This window comes from Electrona antarctica (assembly GCF_951216825.1).
Source record: "Electrona antarctica genome assembly, chromosome: 5".
NCBI lineage: Eukaryota > Metazoa > Chordata > Actinopteri > Myctophiformes > Myctophidae > Electrona > Electrona antarctica.
This window is the reverse complement of record NC_136810.1, coordinates 5,120,211-5,137,710: the sequence shown is the minus strand read 5'-3', so window position 1 is coordinate 5,137,710 and position 17,500 is coordinate 5,120,211. Positions and strand designations below refer to the sequence as shown.

General features: G+C 45.3%; 1 protein-coding gene across 1 annotated transcript in view; it reads left to right on the top strand.

Moving 5' to 3' along the window:
- Nucleotides 1-17,500, top strand: part of LOC306923243 (neural-cadherin-like) — a gene marked incomplete at its 3' end in the record, with an annotated part of 255,371 nt that overhangs the window by 151,423 nt on the left and 86,448 nt on the right. Inside the window, exon 8 of the mRNA XM_079501275.1 lies at nt 8,120-8,292. Within this exon, the coding sequence (XP_079357401.1) occupies nt 8,120-8,292 (173 nt within the window). The remainder of the gene's footprint in view (nt 1-8,119; nt 8,293-17,500) is intronic.

Below are 17,500 nucleotides of genomic sequence, written 5' to 3'. Positions count from 1 at the left end.
TGGCAGAGGAAGTGTAGTGCCCAGGATTAGCACATTATGTAGACTTAGATAGTATTTTAAACAGACTTATAGCTTGTTACGTAGACAGCTCTAGAATTGCACTTTATGTAGTCATAGCACTTTATAGTACACATGTATAATATATTATATAGTATAGTATGTATAGTTTACATAGATACTCCACTGTTACGTTCTTAGCCTACGCATGATTCATGATAACTACTTTTTATATATGTGATGTATGCCATGCTTTTGTTACTGCTTAATGTAAATCGCTCTGGATTAAGAGCGTCTGCTAAATTCCTAAATTGTAAATTGTAATTGTAGGATTACATTAGATAATTGACACTGGGTGAAAAAACTGGGTTGCAAAATCGTGGGATAAAAATGATGCACCCAGAATAGGTTGTTTCTTCTCCAGTCAGGCATTCCATTCACTCACAATAGACAGACATTCCAGACAAACTAAACCTTGCATTCTCAGGTCAGGCTACTATAGGCTAGAATGGAGAACGGTGGATGTTCCACCCACGTCTGAGGCAGAGCCTTGTGGCTCCAAATGTTACCAGATAATGTCTGCCAACGGGAGTATATTATACTGGTGCGCAGATTTCATTTATTTTCACTACGTGTTGAACCTTTGATCCTGCAGCACCCAGCCTAGTAGGTGCAGGATTTGCATATGTTTTGTCGCTTTCTCATACCGACCTAAATTCACCCTGATTATCTTGTATGAGTTTACCTTGAGTGTTGGAGGAATCCAAGCCACACAAATGGCTTGTAGCACAAACTTGGAGTGATATTAAAATCCGTAATTTAAATAGGGCCACAGTGGGCCACGTTGCAGTGCTTGGGGCCACAACCAGACTTAAAGACTTATAAAGCAATATGTATTTCTCACCTTGTTGATACAGAAACAGCTACATCGGAATGATTCAAAGTTGTGAAAATTAGGTTTCAAAGTAGTGAATCTGATTATTGCTATGTTGATTTCCCTGGACGCACCTGGGTGTGACGGGTATATTAGCCTATAGTTTTTTTCTTTTTTTTTATGACTTTTTTTGTGTGGCTTTCGCATTTATTTTTATGGATGGACAGACAGTAGGCTGACAGGAAATGGGGAGAGAGATGGGGGGGATGACATGCAGTAAAGGCCGTCGGGATCTGGAGTCGGGGGGCAGCGTTGGCCGAACGGTTTGCGGAGCGGTCTTGTTATCGGAAGGTCGCCAGTTCGAATCCCCGGACCGGCACGTTAAAATTACCACCGCTGAAGTGCCCTTGAGCAAGACATTGAACCCCTACCATGAAATGTTCTATGAGCAGGGTCTGGCTGTAAACAAGTTCGTCGAGCTTAGTCCATTCACCCTGGGTAAACAAAGAACTTTGCTTTGCTTAGTCGAACCCGCGGCACACTGCCAGACTGGATTACCAGCCAAGGTGCCTGGACCGCTGAGCCACGGCCCAGGCCTAGCCTATAGGTTTTGAGTGGTGCAGCCACTCCAAGGAACAGCAATGTCCGTCCCTGGCTGTGTCCCAGGGGGCGCTGTTGCACCACTCACTTCAGACAGATCTGATTTTATGTAATAATTTGAATATGAGATGCAGATACAGATACTGTATGCGGTGCGACTTGCGAGATTATGTTGTTGGACGGCGGTGTCATTGGTGTTCATTTGGTTATTTGTGTTGATGTTTTGGTGTGACATCATGACTGTGATGTCTGTCTGTTCTGAGACCCCCCCCAACACACACACACACACACACACACACACACACACACACACACACACACACACACACACACACACACACACACACACACACACACACGTAATGAAGAGTGAAGCTTATTATTATGCTCCATCATCCAGCGGTGTTGTGTGGAGAAAGTAGCCGCCGGTTTACAAGAAGCTCGCAAAGCTTCCCGTCCGTGTTTGACTCATGACTCAAACACGCACTGAGGCACGGGATGGGAAAAAGAGAGGTTGCGTGCGTGCGTGCGTGCGTGCGTGCGTGCGTGCGTGCGTGCGTGAGTGCGTGCGTGTCCCCCCAGAGCCTTGTGTAGCCCTGTGAGCCTGCTGTCATTAATGGGGCCCTTTGGGCGTCAGTGTGGCTCTGAAAGCAAAGCAGTGGCTTGTTGGGACTCAGAGGGTTCCTTCCTGGTACCATCTCCGGTTCCCCCCCTGGGTCAGTGTTACACTGATCCCCTTAACTTCTCCTGATGAGCAGGTTGGTGCCTTGCATGGTTTCCTCAGCTGTCTCTGTGTGAAGGTGTGTGTGTGTGTGTGTGTGAATGGGTATTAACCCATTTTGACCTGAGATCAGATTGAAGAAGTGAAGGGTGTGTGTGTGTGTGTGTGTGTGTGTGTGTGTGTGTGTGTGTGTGTGTGTGTGTGTGTGTGTGTGTGTGTGTGTGTGTGTGTGTGTGTGTGTGTGTGTGTGTGTGTGTGTGTGTGTGTGTGTGTGTGTGTGTGTGTGTGTGTGTGTGTGTGTGTGTGTATTAACCCATTTTGACCTGAGATCAGATTGAAGAAGTGAAGGGGTGTGTGTGTGTGTGTGTGTGTGTGTGTGTGTGTGTGTGTGTGTGTGTGTGTGTGTGTGTGAGAATGGGTATTAACCCATTTAGGCCTGACCTCAACATTTAAAAAGAAATCTTCTAAATCCTCCAGTTTTCTGAAAAAAATATTTTCATGATTTTTCAAAAATAGCAGACATACAAGCTCGTAGCGTGCCACTCGATGGCGCGCTATGAGCTTGTAGATCTGCTATTTTTCAATAGCTAAAGTATAACATAATGCTTAAAACACCAAAAGGGGTTCCCGCCCAGAATGGGTATTAATGTAATGCACATTCTAAAGCGCGTTGGATAAACGTGCTATATACTGTAAATTCCCCATTGTATAATGATTTCCATTATTGTGTTCATAATATTTGTTTTTTATTATAATTTTTATTTTGTTGTTTTGCCATTTACAGAGATGAATGTTCCTCTGAGCTTCCTCTGTTCGGTTTGTTTGTTTGTTGTCTTCACGGTTTATCTTTTCTTATTCAGCCTTTGATCTGAAACCGGCAAGAAATGTTGTCAGGTGCTACATATGATGACATTTGTCAACCAAGCCTTTCAATTCAATTTCACAAAGAGCTGCTCTATCATCGCTCACCATCAACAGTATACAGGCACCACCTGTCAATCTACAGTCTGCATAAAGGCACCACCTGTCAATCTACAGTCTGCATAAAGGCACCACCCGTCAATCTACAGTCTGCATAAAGGCACCACCCGTCAATCTACAGTCTGCATAAAGGCACCACCTGTCAATCTACAGTCTGCATAAAGGCACCACCTGTCAATCTACAGTCTGCATAAAGGCACCACCTGTCAATCTACAGTCTGCATAAAGGCACCACCCGTCAATCTACAGTCTGCATAAAGGCACCACCTGTCAATCTACAGTCTGCATAAAGGCACCACCTGTCAATCTACAGTCTGCATAAAGGCACCGCCCGTCAATCTACAGTCTGCATAAAGGCACCACCCGTCAATCTACAGTCTGCATAAAGGCACCACCCGTCAATCTACAGTCTGCATAAAGGCACCACCTGTCAATCTACAGTCTGCATAAAGGCACCACCCGTCAATCTACAGTCTGCATAAAGGCACCGCCTGTCAATCTACAGTCTGCATAAAGGCACCACCCGTCAATCTACAGTCTGCATAAAGGCACCACCTGTCAATCTACAGTCTGCATAAAGGCACCACCCGTCAATCTACAGTCTGCATAAAGGCACCACCTGTCAATCTACAGTCTGCATAAAGGCACCGCCTGTCAATCTACAGTCTGCATAAAGGCACCACCCGTCAATCTACAGTCTGCATAAAGGCACCACCTGTCAATCTACAGTCTGCATAAAGGCACCACCCGTCAATCTACAGTCTGCATAAAGGCACCACCTGTCAATCTACAGTCTGCATAAAGGCACCACCTGTCAATCTACAGTCTGCATAAAGGCACCACCTGTCAATCTACAGTCTGCATAAAGGCACCACCCGTCAATCTACAGTCTGCATAAAGGCACCACCTGTCAATCTACAGTCTGCATAAAGGCACCACCTGTCAATCTACAGTCTGCATAAAGGCACCACCCGTCAATCTACAGTCTGCATAAAGGCACCACCTGTCAATCTACAGTCTGCATGAAGGCGCCACCTGTCAATCTACAGTCTGCATAAAGGCACCACCTGTCAATCTACAGTCTGCATAAAGGCACCACCTGTCAATCTACAGTCTGCATAAAGGCACCACCTGTCAATCTACAGTCTGCATAAAGGCACCACCCGTCAATCTACAGTCTGCATAAAGGCACCGCCCGCCCCCCGGTTTTTTTGTGTAGTTCAACATTTGTGTATTCCGCGCCGCATGAGAACGCCGCGGGCTATTATCCCCCGGCGGGTGCGTGGAAGAAGCCGCCGTACGGCTCCCCAGTTCCTAGGAAGAACGCTGGCTCATTGAGTAAACCCGCTACAGTTGGTGTCGTATTTGTAAACAAGGTTGACATTTAAGCTGCGGCATACGCTTCCCGGTGCCCAGCTTATTTGCAGCACGTCGGCACTGCGTTGTCTTTCTCACGCTTTGTCATTATATAGGGAGCCAAGGGCCCCTGCAATCTCCCCTCCTCTCTGCGAGCGGCCAAGATCACAAGTGAGATGGGATGTCAGGTGATCTGGCGTCTGGGTGTTGCAAGCTGGGTAGTCTTTAATCAAGGGCACTGAAAGTGATGAATAGGAAGACAACTGGGTAATGAAACAAACACTTGCGTGTTCTCTTGCCTAGGTGGGCTTCCGCTACTGTACTGTACTGTACTGTACTTCCCCTACTGTACTGTACTGTACATCACAGGCTGCTTCTTGCCTAGGTGGGCTTCCCCTACTGTACTGTACTGTACTGTACTGTACTGTACTGTACTGTACTGTACTGTACTGTACTGTACTGTACTGTACTGTACTGTACTGTACTGTACTGTACTGTACTGTACTTCCCCTACTGTACTGTACATCACAGGCTGCTTCTTGCTCGTCCCGCAGCCTCTGATGTTCTGTATCGTTGACAGGAAAAGGAGCCTTTAATCTCAATCTCATGTGCAAAAAGACACATCGAGGGGAGAGTGGCAACTAATGGGCTGAGCCTGGATAACTTCTATTTTTTTTTTTTTACTTAAATTGTATTCATTTTTCATGAACAAGAATAGACAGAGACATACAGAAAGCAATAAGACAAACAATTGGACATTACAGTATGTGTTGCCAAACATCAACTCAGGAAATAAAAATAAAAATAGTAGACAAATGCTATGATTGCTGGAGTTCACACACAGACAGGATAATAATAAAATGGAAACAATATATGAACGCACGCACGCACGCACGCACGCACGCACGCACGCACGCACGCACACACGCACGCACGCACGCACACACACACACACACACACACACACAATGGAAGTAGCCTGGCTAACTCTAACGCAAACAAGGCACCCCACTGCCAGTGTTGATTTTGTCGACTAATACTATGACGAAAACTGTCCGTCGTCTACCTTTTTTCACTGACGAAAACTAAATGGAAACTAAATGAAAACTAAGCTATGGTGACTAAAACTAAGACTAAATATATTGACAATTTCGTCATCAAATAAAAATGTTAGGGAGGAACTAGTGGACAAGAGATCCAGTATAAGTCATTTTACACTTGGTTGCATGCTGAAAATAGCAGATCTACAAGCTCACACCGCGTCGCGTCGCGCTGTGTAAAATCAGCCACTATACGACGGCATCAAGGCCAGCTAAAATACATTTAACGACTAAAACTAGACTAACAATAAAATATTCCAGGTGACTAAAATGTGACTAATACTAAATTAAAACTATTCAAAAGACTAAGACTAAAAGACTAAAATCAAAATGTGCTGCCAAAATCAACACTGCTCATTGCACAGGACTCACAAGCTCACAGTGCGTCGTTGTCTCGTTGACTATGCCAGTGGTTTCTCAAACATTTTCATTTCATACTCAGAGAGTGTACAGATGGAACCAAATTAACTTGTAAGCGTTCCTTTTGGTTCCAATAAGTACACTCTCAGAACTGTAAAGCCAAATTCCAATACCCCAACTCTCGGCTATACTCGCCAGGGCTGGACTGGGACAAAAATTTGGCCCGGTCATTTTCGCATTCATTTGGCCCAGACCGGCCCACCACAACCAGCGCGCAGATAGCAGAAACTCTACCGCCCACTCTGTCGAGGCACACACAAACAAACAAGCCCTAATACCACCACTTTTACAGAACAACATAAATTATACAAACCAACAGACAACTACACAACCCTTTGTAGAGGGTTTATTTGTCACTCACTGATACAATACAGTGAAATTATCATGATGGCACTGGCAGAATGGCAGCACGCCTGGTGGCCTGTCGCCTATTGGCCTGCCGGCCTGTCATTTTTTTTTTATCATGACGGCCCCCTACGGTCGCGGCCCACCGGGAATATGCCCGGTACGACCTGTGGCCAGTCCAGCCCTGATACTCGCTCACTCACACTCGATCACTCCAGCATGGCGGTGTTACAGTGAAATTGGTGACCTGCTGAAATGTGTGACCATCTTGTGGACTTGTTCACATAACTCACATGGAGGTATTTAAATACGTGGCCTAAATTCCTCTATTTTGAACTCTGCTAATCAACAAACCAGCAATGATTTTAGTTCGGACACTGACTTCATGCGATTGTCTACTACACGATTGTCACATATTTCAGCAGGTCACCAATTTCACCGTAACACCACCATGCTGGAGTGGCCCAGATTTTGGCTATTGGAATTTGGCTTATAGTTAGAGAAAATTAGCTAAATGTGTGGCAAATCTGCAAAAAAATGCTTACCACTAGCTTTCTTCACAAATGTGTTCATAAAGGTGTCTACAATCACATAATATGTGATTGTAGACACTTATGAATTTGTTCCAACCCAACTCCCTTGGGAAACTTTGTGACAGCTGCTGAAAGTTGGGGTACCATTAACAACCAATATAAGGCAAAACAATTCCAAATTTCATTATACTTTAAGTAGCATGTGACATGTCAAACTAGGGGGTTTTCATTATTCTGAATCCATTGCAAGCATTAGTTTTGCACAAAAAACACTCCTTCGCCTAAAAATGGCATAGCCGTCATCACAAATGTGATGAGGTCAGCACATTTGGGCACATTTGGGCAAGTGGCTATGGCCGAATTTAGCCCAAGAGGTGTTTTCGTGCAAAACTAATTATTGGAATGGATTCAGCATCATGAAAACCCCCTAGTTTGACACGTCACATGCTACTTAAAGTATAATGAAATCTTGGGAATTGTGCCTTATATTGGTGTTTTATGTTTATGGTACCCCAACTTTCAGCAGCTGTCACAAAGTTTCCCAAGGGAGTTGGGTTGGAACAAATTTATATGTGATTGTAGACACCTTTATGAACACATTTGTGAAGAAAGCTAGTGGTAAGCATTTTTTTTGCAGATTTGCCACACATTTAGCTAATTTTCTCTAACTATTAAGGGTCCATTTGGAACCTCCTCAAGGAACCACTTTTGATATATATACTGTAGGCTTTCCGATGCCAAGGAAAAGTGTTCTGCTATTTCCTGTTCAGTAAACGTGTGCATGAATTGTGTCACAAAATCAGAGCTGTTGCAATTTATGTACTTAGCAACTTCTCAGTTTATCTTTCTTTTGTTCTGTTAGTCTAGAATTTATCTTGATATATTGTGTTATTTGGAATCTTGTGCAACATGCCACACTATTAGTAATATTTATATTTCTGTATGAATGAGTGACAAATAAACACTTTGGACGCTTGGATCTAAATGGAAGAACCTTTTAAACCCTAGTTTGGATGGTTCTTTAGAAACCAGCCTTTTTTTTTTTTACATAATTAGTATTAATTACATACTGTGGCACCAAAAGAGGTTCCACCTGCTTAGTGCTATTTAGCACCCTTTTCATTTAATGTGCAACCTTCTGTGCATGTCATCCTGTACACAGGTTTATAATGGCTCTCTGTGGTCTTTGCAGGGTTGATTCGTCTGCGCTCCACCCCTCCGCCAAAGCTCCAAGGTCTGGAGTATGTCCTGAATGTGACGGCCACCGATGACAACGCTTCTGGTGGGCCCCACCCCCTCTCATCCACCGCATGCGTCATCGTTGGGGTCGATGACGTCAACAACAACAAACCCATATTTGAGAAGGTGAGCTTTTTGCTGTTTCCAAAAGGCAAGTGTGTGTTGGAGTGTTTTCCACTGTTGCTTTGCCTTTTATTTGTCTTTATTGAATGGAATTGGAACGGCTCCTTCCTGTTGCACACTCACAGAGGCGGTGGAGGCAGATAATGCAAAGCCAAGGTTGGACCAAAAGCAAACTTCACTCATATAGCTTCCTTGATAGTCTTATTTGTATTTCGTCACATGAAAGTGCTTTGTGCAGCATTGTCCATCATGCGGTGTGTCATACAATATATCAACACATGCATGGTTGAAAGCATGGTTGTGTGTATAGCTGCTATCATAACTATATTTTTGTCATATTGAATTTATTTTGCTCAAAGTATTGTGCTGGAAGTTGTATTTCGTTTTCCGTGTCAGTTTCCATATGGCAGTGTGCCGGTGGAGAGCTCACTAGCACCTTAGAGTGTGTCACGCCTCCGTGTAAGCCAGACATATTGTTTGTTAGCAGCATGTCGATGACAAGATTTGTTTTGGTTTGACCGCCTAAGGCAGAAGAAGTGTCAATGTTCTTTTTTTATAAAAATGATTAGTTTTTTTGATGTTTGATGTTTGTTTGTAACTTGAAGGTCGTACAACAGGTGTATTGCACAGTACACTATGTGAATAGAAAACAAGGTATACTGCTTGAAGCAGAATTGTTATTTTCATCTGGGAAACAAGGTGTGAAATTCTTGATTTCTTTTTTTTTTCTTTATTTACACAGGGAAGTAGCTGAGCACAGGTGCTCATTTTCAGCAACGCCCTGCACATAGAAACACACACAGACACACACACACACACACACACACACACACACACACACACACACACACACACACACACACACACACACACACACACACACTAAAACCTGGGAGCTGACCAGTACAACCACAGTCTTATAATGTTGGCCACTAGGCAGCTCCAGGGGGAGCAGTTGGGGGTTCAGTGCCTTGCTCAAGGGCACTTCAGCGGTGTTGGGTGAGTGATGACAATCACTACCCCAACCAGATTTGTCCTGCCCGTCCGGGGAATCGAACCGGCAACCTTTCGGCAACAAGGGCGCTCCTCTAACCCTTAGGCCACCGCTGCCCCTTTTCTAATGTTGAGAAATTTAAGGCAAAGGAAATCTAGCAGTATGTGTTCATTCATGAATTCCATTATCTATAAATCAACACTACTACCGCTCCCCCTTATCTTGTTGTCACGTTGTATTGTTGCACAGTCTTGCGGAACATGTCACACCCAACATGTCGCTGCTTGTACCTGTATGAATGAGTGGCGAATAAACCCTTCTAAATCTTGAATATCCCTCTCAAACTCTCCCTCTGTCTATCACTCCCATCCTCCCTATACTCTCCCTCTGTCTATCACTCCCATCCTCTCTATACTCTCCCTCTGTCTATCACTCCCATCCTCCCTATACTCTCCCTCTGTCTATCACTCCCATCCTCCCTATACTCTCCCTCTGTCTATCACTCCCATCCTCCCTATACTCTCCCTCTGTCTATCACTCCCATCCTCCCTATACTCTCCCTCTGTCTATCACTCCCATCCTCCCTAATACTCTCCCTCTGTCTATCACTCCCATCCTCCCTATACTCTCCCTCTCCAGCTTTATATTCCTCTCCATTTTTTTATGATTATTTTTTGCCCACATGGTCTCTCTTCCTCTCCTTGGCCTCTCTTCTCCTCCCTCTGTTTTCCCATGAGTTGTGATTAGTCTCCTCACCCTCTATCTCTATCTTTAGCCGCTCTCTGGGGATTACAGTTAATTTGGCGAGGAAAAAAGAAAAGATGCAATATCATCACAATATGCTACACCTGTTTAATTAACTCCCTACGTAATGAGGTGAACATCAGCAGAAGATACAGTATAGATCCAGTGGTGATCTGTAATGGACTGGGAGGGGTTAGAAACGTGGTGGGTTTAAATATCAAGTTATGCCGGAACCATTATTCCAGGCCGCCGTGACCTTATGTGTGATATTACGTTATCTTTTTACCCACTGGCCATAATATCTTCTCCCATGAAACCTTTATTTTCCCTTTGCTGCTTTCTTCTCTGTCTCTCATTGACTCTCCCATGATCTCCATTCTCTGTTTCTCTCACCTTATGGTAAATGGTGCATTTATATAGCGCCTTTATCCAAGGCGCTTTACGTAGATTGTGCATTACATTCACCCATCCACACACACATTCATACACCGATGCCGGAGTAAACCATGCAAGGCACCAACCTGCACATCAGGAGCAATTAGTGGTTCAGAGTCTTATTAAATTAACAGTCATCCATTTTCCTCTGCCAACCTGGGGAGAGCAACGGACTGACCTCATGTTTCCTTCAATGCACGAGGAGGCCACTTCTTTTCATCTGACGGGGGGGGGGGGGGGGGGGGAGTTTCCCCGGTTGGATGTAGCGCGTGGAAGGAACACACTATTCCATCCAGTCAGAAGCAGCGAGTGCATAATCCGGCCGGGGGGATCGAGGACCGGCAGCTGCCAGAGTAGGTGGATGGATTATGACAGCTCCGTTCCGCTGCTCTGTCGGTCCGTTCGGCAGCCGCGCTCCAGCCACAGCAACTGCCGGTAAACTGCCGGTAACAGCCGCGGCGCTGCCGGGGGGGAGGGGCGGCATGTGCCGGAGGATTATATCCCTCCACTGCCACTCCATCTTGTACAGCCGCGGCGCTGCCAGGAGAAGGGGCGGCAGCTGCCGGGGAAACTGGGGGGGCTTACGACACTCGACTGCCGCTCAGTTCCGCGGCAGTGCGTTTGGTCCGACATGCGTTGCGTCGTGTAGGGTTGGGTAACGATACGAATCTATCGTCAATCGCGAATGTACGAGTCCAATCGCCGAATATATCGTCCATCGGCGATTTTTGGACAGACGATGGGCGATTGAAAAACATTGGCATATCGCCCAACCTTAGCGTCGTGCTTGCGGTTATGGTTAGGGTAAGGGTTTGTCATACCTATAGCCACTTAAGGCATGCTACGTTCACTCCATTGACCCAAGTTAGAACACCATGGATTGATTGATCATTAAAGTATACATGCTTAGTCTGAAGCATATGCCAGAGGCAGTTTATCCCTGTTCATCACCTAGTGTTGAACCAATAAAATATGCAGATGCTTTGACTCTCATTGAACATCTCATGGGATCCCTGTTACAGCCTGCAGTCAGACCTACTGCCTGCAGTCAGACCTACAGCCTGCAGTCAGACCTACAGCCTGCAGTCAGACCTACTGCCTGCAGTCAGACCTACAGCCTGCAGTCAGACCTACAGCCTGCAGTCAGACCTACAGCCTGCAGTCAGACCTACAGCCTGCAGTCAGACCTACTGCCTGCAGTCAGACCTACAGCCTGCAGTCAGACCTACAGCCTGCAGTCAGACCTACAGCCTGCAGTCAGACCTACTGCCTGCAGTCAGACCTACAGCCTGCAGTCAGACCTACTGCCTGCAGTCAGACCTACAGCCTGCAGTCAGACCTACAGCCTGCAGTCAGACCTACTGCCTGCAGTCAGACCTACAGCCTGCAGTCAGACCTACAGCCTGCAGTCAGACCTACTGCCTGCAGTCAGACCTACTGCCTGCAGTCAGACCTACAGCCTGCAGTCAGACCTACTGCCTGCAGTCAGACATACAGACTGCAGTCAGACCTACTGCCTGCAGTCAGACCTACAGCCTGCAGTCAGACCTACTGCCTGCAGTCAGACCTACAGCCTGCAGTCAGACCTACAGCCTGCAGTCAGACCTACAGCCTGCAGTCAGACCTACTGCCTGCAGTCAGACCTACAGCCTGCAGTCAGACCTACAGCCTGCAGTCAGACCTACAGCCTGCAGTCAGACCTACAGCCTGCAGTCAGACCTACAGCCTGCAGTCAGACCTACTGCCTTGCAGACAATGCTGTAAAACAAAGGACCTGGCTGTTAGTCTCAGGGAGCCTCAAAACAGACCAATCGTTTTGAACACCCAGGCAGTAGAGCGGAATGTCTGCAGAGAAGGTGCTGCCACATCATTGGCATACCAACTAATTCCTTCCCTACTCTGGAGACGAGGAAAGGGGAGGCCAATCTAAGAGAATTAAATCGACTATTGAGAGAAGGGACCAGTCCAATGATTCAGAGCCTGTTTACAAATACACTCAATCACTTCAATCTAAGGAATGGGAAAACACGCACTCAACCTGTGAGTCATATGCAAAGGCAAGAATTTTGACACTGACGAAGGCCTGCGCGCCGAACCACGTTTGTCTGTCTGGTATGACTGCTGCTGCGGAGCACTATCACCATTAAACAAAGACTCTTACTCGACTGGAAGTGCAGATTTTATTCATTTTCTATATGTTCATTGTGAATCTGCACCCAGCACACGCCTGAAACTATATAAAACTGTCTGAGTAGAGCGGGCCTTTTCCCTTGAAGTGAACTCATATGCAAAGGCACCAGATGTCATTCCTCCCAAGAGCATCCAAACTTTACCAGGAGTAATAGAAACTTTTTTTTATTGTTGTTGTGTTTTCATGTTTTTTTATTAGATTTTTTATAGAGCAAGTCCTCTTGAATTGTAAGAAACATCATAATTCATACTGTTATGCAATTTTCAGATAAAACATGAAAACACTGGCCTAACACTTTGGAGATTTCCAAAAGTGGACCATGATCCTGAAATCCTCTGTTCTGCTCTATGTGGCTCAGACAACCTAGTTTCTCCAGACAGACATTTTGTCTCCCATACATTTTAATTTAAACATTTAGGCCTGACGTAGAAATAAAAACACGTTCACTCTGAAAGAATATATATTCAAAGATTTGTGCCGCATTTTCACGATTTTTCAAAAATAGCAGACCTACAAGCTCGAGTGGCGCGCTACGAGCTTGTAGATCTGCTATTTTTCAATAGCTAAAGTATAACATAATGCTTAGTTAAAACACAAACGGGTTCCCGTACAGAATGTGTTAAAACATTTCCCTCCTAAAAGCCTGATGTATACTTTGTTATATGACAGTGTCTCATTAAATGACTCGAAATAAATCAAATCCCCCAAACACACACTTTCTTCGTGTTGCATGTGCAGTCGTGTATAACTCCTACCGGAAACCATATTTGTCAAAGCCCGTCTAGCTACAGTATCTGCTCAGTGGAAATGGGAATTCAAAAATATACGTTCATGTCGTGATTGATCAAATACCATTTCCGTCTGAGAGCACATGGTTATTGACGACGTGACCTGACTTACTCCAGTGCCGCACGCACATGCACATGCACATGCACATGCACATGCACATGCACACGCACACGCACACGCACACGCACACGCACACGCACACACGCACATGCACACGCACATGCACATGCACATGCACGTGTGTGCATTCTGGCAGAACTGTGTCATGACAAAAGTCAGAGCTAATTATAATTTCAACATCGAGCTTCAATATTCAATAATTTATTAGCATTTCAGTGAAACATTGATTGCACTTTGTCTCGGTGTGCTCGGGGTAGACAACACAATGCAAAACAAACACACATTAGCATAAACATGTAAAAATGCTCTAAACAAAATAAATAAAACACTTGTATGGTTCCAAAACCCACACGGGGCTGCAGTTATGTAATGTTCACATCCTGAAGTGATGATGTTATTCTTTGAGACACACTGAGGCCTACGGGTGTTTTGGTGCGTGGCCGAATTCCTTCATGGGGTGAAAACAACACAGCTTACCCTTGGAACTGCATTAGGGAACGTTCTGTACACTTTATATATTTTATTCATTTATTTCGTCATAGGTGAAGAATTGTACACCAGTGGTTCCCAAACCTTTTCCTGTCAAGGACCCCCAAATCAACATTTATTAGGCCACGGACCCCCCATTTGAAAACATATGCCAGTGACCCCGATAAGGGAGGATTTTTACGGCTCTAGCAGTGATTCCGAAACATATTAATTTCATGGACCCCCAGTTTCACACGCATTATGCCACGGACCCCCGATTTAATGGCATTTCTATCTCTGGTACCCCAATTTATATTGTAAAACCACTGTTAATTTAACTCTGAGAGTGTACAAATGGAACCAAATGGACCCGTCAGGGTCCATTTGGTTACAAATTATCATTTAGCATGGGTCCCCCCTGGAACTCCCTCATGTATCCCTGGGGGTCCCCGGACCCCACTTTGGGAACCACTGTTGTACACTTTGCTATATTTTATGTATTTATTTCGTCATACTGTAGGTGAAGTGTTGTACAGCAGGTAATTGTAACAAACACCAAAAAAGCGGGGCCGCCAAATATTTTAAACTTTCCACGATTCTGCCAATAACATTCTTTGAGACACAGTAGAGTTTTTGCGGGGTCAACATTGGGGTGACATTGATCCCCTCCCCCTATTCGCTCATACTAGGACATTGTGTACTCAGAAGAATGCCTGATTTATAATGGTTTCAGCATTGTGTGTCATGCCATGCACCGAAAATATCTGATCTCCAAGCACCCCGAGCTTGTATATCTATTTTCCATGCGTGACAACAGTGCACAAATATTAAGTAAAAATCACACCTGTGTGAAGTGAGTGGTGCAACTCCGTGTGGGGGTCCCTAAGGCGTTCCCGGATCTTCCAGACCCACAGGAATGCGTCCAGGGTGCCGGCCCGGTTCGGCGAGCCGCCCTGTTTTCCGAAAAAAAAATCAGGCTCTACTTTCTCTGTTGTCAGAGAAATACAGCAGTAGGTCTGGGAAATCAAGGAGAAAAGATAAATCTATAGGAGATATCTGTCCCCTTCTTTGCCTTTTCTCTTTCTGAAAATTGTGAAAAATAACAAATTACTTTCACCCTCTTCTTTACACCTGTAAAAAAATCCTTTTTGACTAAAACGGGCGATAAAAAGAGCATTGTCCGCGGTACCGCCTCAGTGGCAGGAGGTACCTCCTCAGTTGCAGGAGGTACCTCCTCAGTGGCAGGAGGTACCTCCTCAGTTGCAGGAGGTACCTCCTCAGTTGCAGGAGGTACCTCCTCAGTTGCAGGAGGTACCTCCTCAGTTGCAGGAGGTACCTCCTCAGATGCAGGAGGTACCTCCTCAGTTGCAGGAGGTACCTCCTCAGTTGCAGGAGGTACCTCCTCAGTTGCAGGAGGTACCTCCTCAGATGCAGGAGGTACCTCCTCAGTTGCAGGAGGTACCTCCTCAGTTGCAGGAGGTACCTCCTCAGTTGCAGGAGGTACCGCGGCTGCCAACTTCAATGCTTGGCTCCCCCTGGGTTCGTTTGGAAGTGTCCTTGAGCAATACACTAAACCTCTAATTGATATTGATGAACAGGTTGGTGCCTTGCATGGTTTCCTCCGCTATCGGTCAGGTGTGTGAATGTGTAAATCTTTGCACATTTTAAGATTTGTATGCTTGGCAAATCTTGACTTTCTGACGTTCTGAAACAATGGCGATGTTCTATGCATCGTCTTAGGGCCGATTCATACTCCTATTTTACCGCTGTTTTGGCGCTGTAGTGCCGAACCTCAAATGACGTCACATTGTAGGCTCTACCGAACCGAACCGACTTTTCGGCTCTAAAATAGGAGTATGAATCAGCCCTTAGTCTATGGCGAGGATCAACTGCCACCTTCCTCACTATGGCACGAGGCGGAGCCAACGAAAGGTCGATCGGCAAAGTAGACCTTAGTAGAAGTTCATCTTTGCTGCTGCAGCAGTGTGGCAAGACAGACGTGGGGTGGCAGTGGCTCCGGACGTAGAACGACCGTTTGGGGTGGAGACGTTTATCCGACATACCAAAAGTCTGACATGCGCAAATCACCACGTTGGGTCCACGACATGCGTTGCGTCTGCGACATGCGTTGCGTCTGCGACATGCGTCCGCGTGCGGTTAGGGTTAGTTTAGTGTTTGGGTTAGTTTAGTGTTTGGGTGTCGGACTAATGACTGTCGGACTCTTGGTATGTTGGAACACATGCTGCACCCGTACAGACTGCTTGGGAACCAGAAGGTTCCCAGTTCAATCCCGGGCACCTCCAGAGTTTAGTGTTGAAGTAGGTTGGCCTTGTCTGGTTTCCTGCATGGTTTCCTCTGTGTGAAATCTGTGAATGGGTGAACGTAATGCACAATCATTGGAAAGTGCCTTGGATAATAAAGGCACTATATAAATGCACCATTTATCATGTACAAGTGCACTGTTGCAACAGACTTGGTGTGGGTGTTTCACACTTTACTTACTTTATTTGTTTATTTGGACAGGACAATGCATATTAATGCGTCACATGGACGCATTAATATAATAATAATTTTCATCCGCAGTCCTCACAAGAAACACAAAACGGAAAACAGACAGGCAAACAGTGGAATACATTTACATAACATTACATAGGGAACACAGCATAAAAAACGAAATACACCTAAAATAATCACGTTTTGTTCTCATGGATTTAGCAGAAAAATGCAGTGGTAGAAAACAATCACTGCTGGTGTGAATGTGGTATGATTAGGCTCCTTGGTGTCACCGGCTGAGCAGCTTCCATACCACAGAGCAGCTTCAATACCACACTGATGGAGATTTAGAAAAGAAAATCTGCCTTTGACACATTAAACTTTTTTGACCTGAGATCAGATTCTAAAAATGTCTTTTACATCCTGACAGTTTTCTGAAAAGGCTATGTTTCTATGTCAGTCGTTCTTCGATTTTTCAAAAATAGCAGACCTACAAGCTCGTAGCGCGCCACTCGGTGGCGTGCTACGAGCTTGTAGATCTGCTATTTTTCAATAGCTAAAGCCTAATATAATGCTAACACCAAAAGGGGTTCCCGCCCAGAATGGGTTAAACTTTTTGCGTTGTCACGGGAAGAGTCGGTGCGTTTTCTGCACAACATGGCTTACTTTGTCACTCTATTGAAGACACGGATAAATGGGGCTCCCCAGGACTTTGTCACTCTATTGAAGACACATGGATAAATGGGGCTCCCCAGGACTTTGTCACTCTATTGAAGACACATGGATAAATGGGGCTCCCCAGGACTTTGTCACTCTATTGAAGACACATGGATAAATGGGGCTCCCCAGGACTTTGTCACTCTATTGAAGACACATGGATAAATGGGGCTCCCCAGGACTTTGAATCTATCTCTCTATTGAAGACACATGGATAAATGGGGCTCCCAGGACTTTGAATCTATCTCTCTATTGAAGAC